An 861-nucleotide genomic window follows, 5' to 3' on the forward strand; every position below is an offset into this window, starting at 1 on the left:
CCCAAAGCTCAAGACCAGCATGGAAGGCTCAGGACAGACACTGCAGGGATTCCCAGGTAGCCCCTGTCAAACATCAACACGGTTGGCCAAGCCAAGGTCGCTTAATGCAATACACAGACAGTCGCTGTGTCTGAGGGTGGCAGAGTACCAAGGAGCTTCTTTTTTTTTTTTTTTTTTTTTGAGTGAAAGCTCATGATTTTATTGTCTTCATACAAGGTCAGCTTAGAACTGGATCACTTGGCCCTTTCTCTTCTTATCACCACCCAGTTCAAAATGCTTGCATCTCTTAATAGCCAGCATCCTCTTAGATCTGCAGTTGGGCTCCACACATTCCAGTCTCAGCACAATCTTCTTTGTAGTTTTTGCCTTTTTGCGGAAAATAGGCTTAGTCTGCCCACCATAGCCACTCTGTTTCCTGTCGTAACGCCGCTTTCCCTGGGCATACAAAGAATCTTTGCCCTTCTTGTACTGGGTCACTTTGTGGGGTTGGTGTTTGCCACATTTCTTGCAGAATGTACGGCGGGTCTTAGGAACGTTCACCATGTTGGTGAGTGCGATATCGGCACAGAAAGAAAGAGGGAAAGCCAGCAACGGAACCAAGGAGCTTCTTTTGATGTCACGTGTCCATCAGCACAGCTAGCTAGAGCCTCCTATCACGCTGTGGTGGGTGGGGCCACTTGGAAGTGACCTGGGAAAGAACACAGGGCTTATAACCACTGCAGTCACGTGAGCAGTGTGTCACTCTTTCCACCCCAGCAAGGGACCTGCCAAAGAACAAACAGCGGGCCCACTGGAGCCAGGTCGCTGGAGGACCTGGTAGAACCAGGGCTTGAGTGAGTGACAGAGACCCAGAACATGGAA

At 49.7% G+C, this 861-nt stretch overlaps 1 protein-coding gene across 1 annotated transcript; it reads right to left on the reverse strand.

The window, feature by feature from the left end:
• Positions 1-218: 218 nt before the first annotated feature.
• Positions 219-551, reverse strand: LOC121440854 (60S ribosomal protein L36a). Its single transcript, XM_041641841.1, has one exon. It carries the CDS (start codon positions 541-543, stop codon positions 223-225), a length of 321 nt encoding a protein of 106 aa, XP_041497775.1. The 5' UTR covers positions 544-551; the 3' UTR covers positions 219-222.
• Between the last annotated feature and the right edge of the window lie 310 nt (positions 552-861).

Source organism: Microtus oregoni, unplaced genomic scaffold (assembly GCF_018167655.1).
Source record: "Microtus oregoni isolate MIOR12 unplaced genomic scaffold, Mior012 000002F_ref0000024, whole genome shotgun sequence".
In the NCBI taxonomy this organism is placed as follows: Eukaryota; Metazoa; Chordata; class Mammalia; order Rodentia; family Cricetidae; genus Microtus; species Microtus oregoni.

Coding starts and splice junctions, on each gene's coding strand:
- LOC121440854 (XM_041641841.1), bottom strand. CDS start 543: ATGGTGAACGTTCCTAAGACCCGCCGTACATTCTGCAAGAAATGTGGC.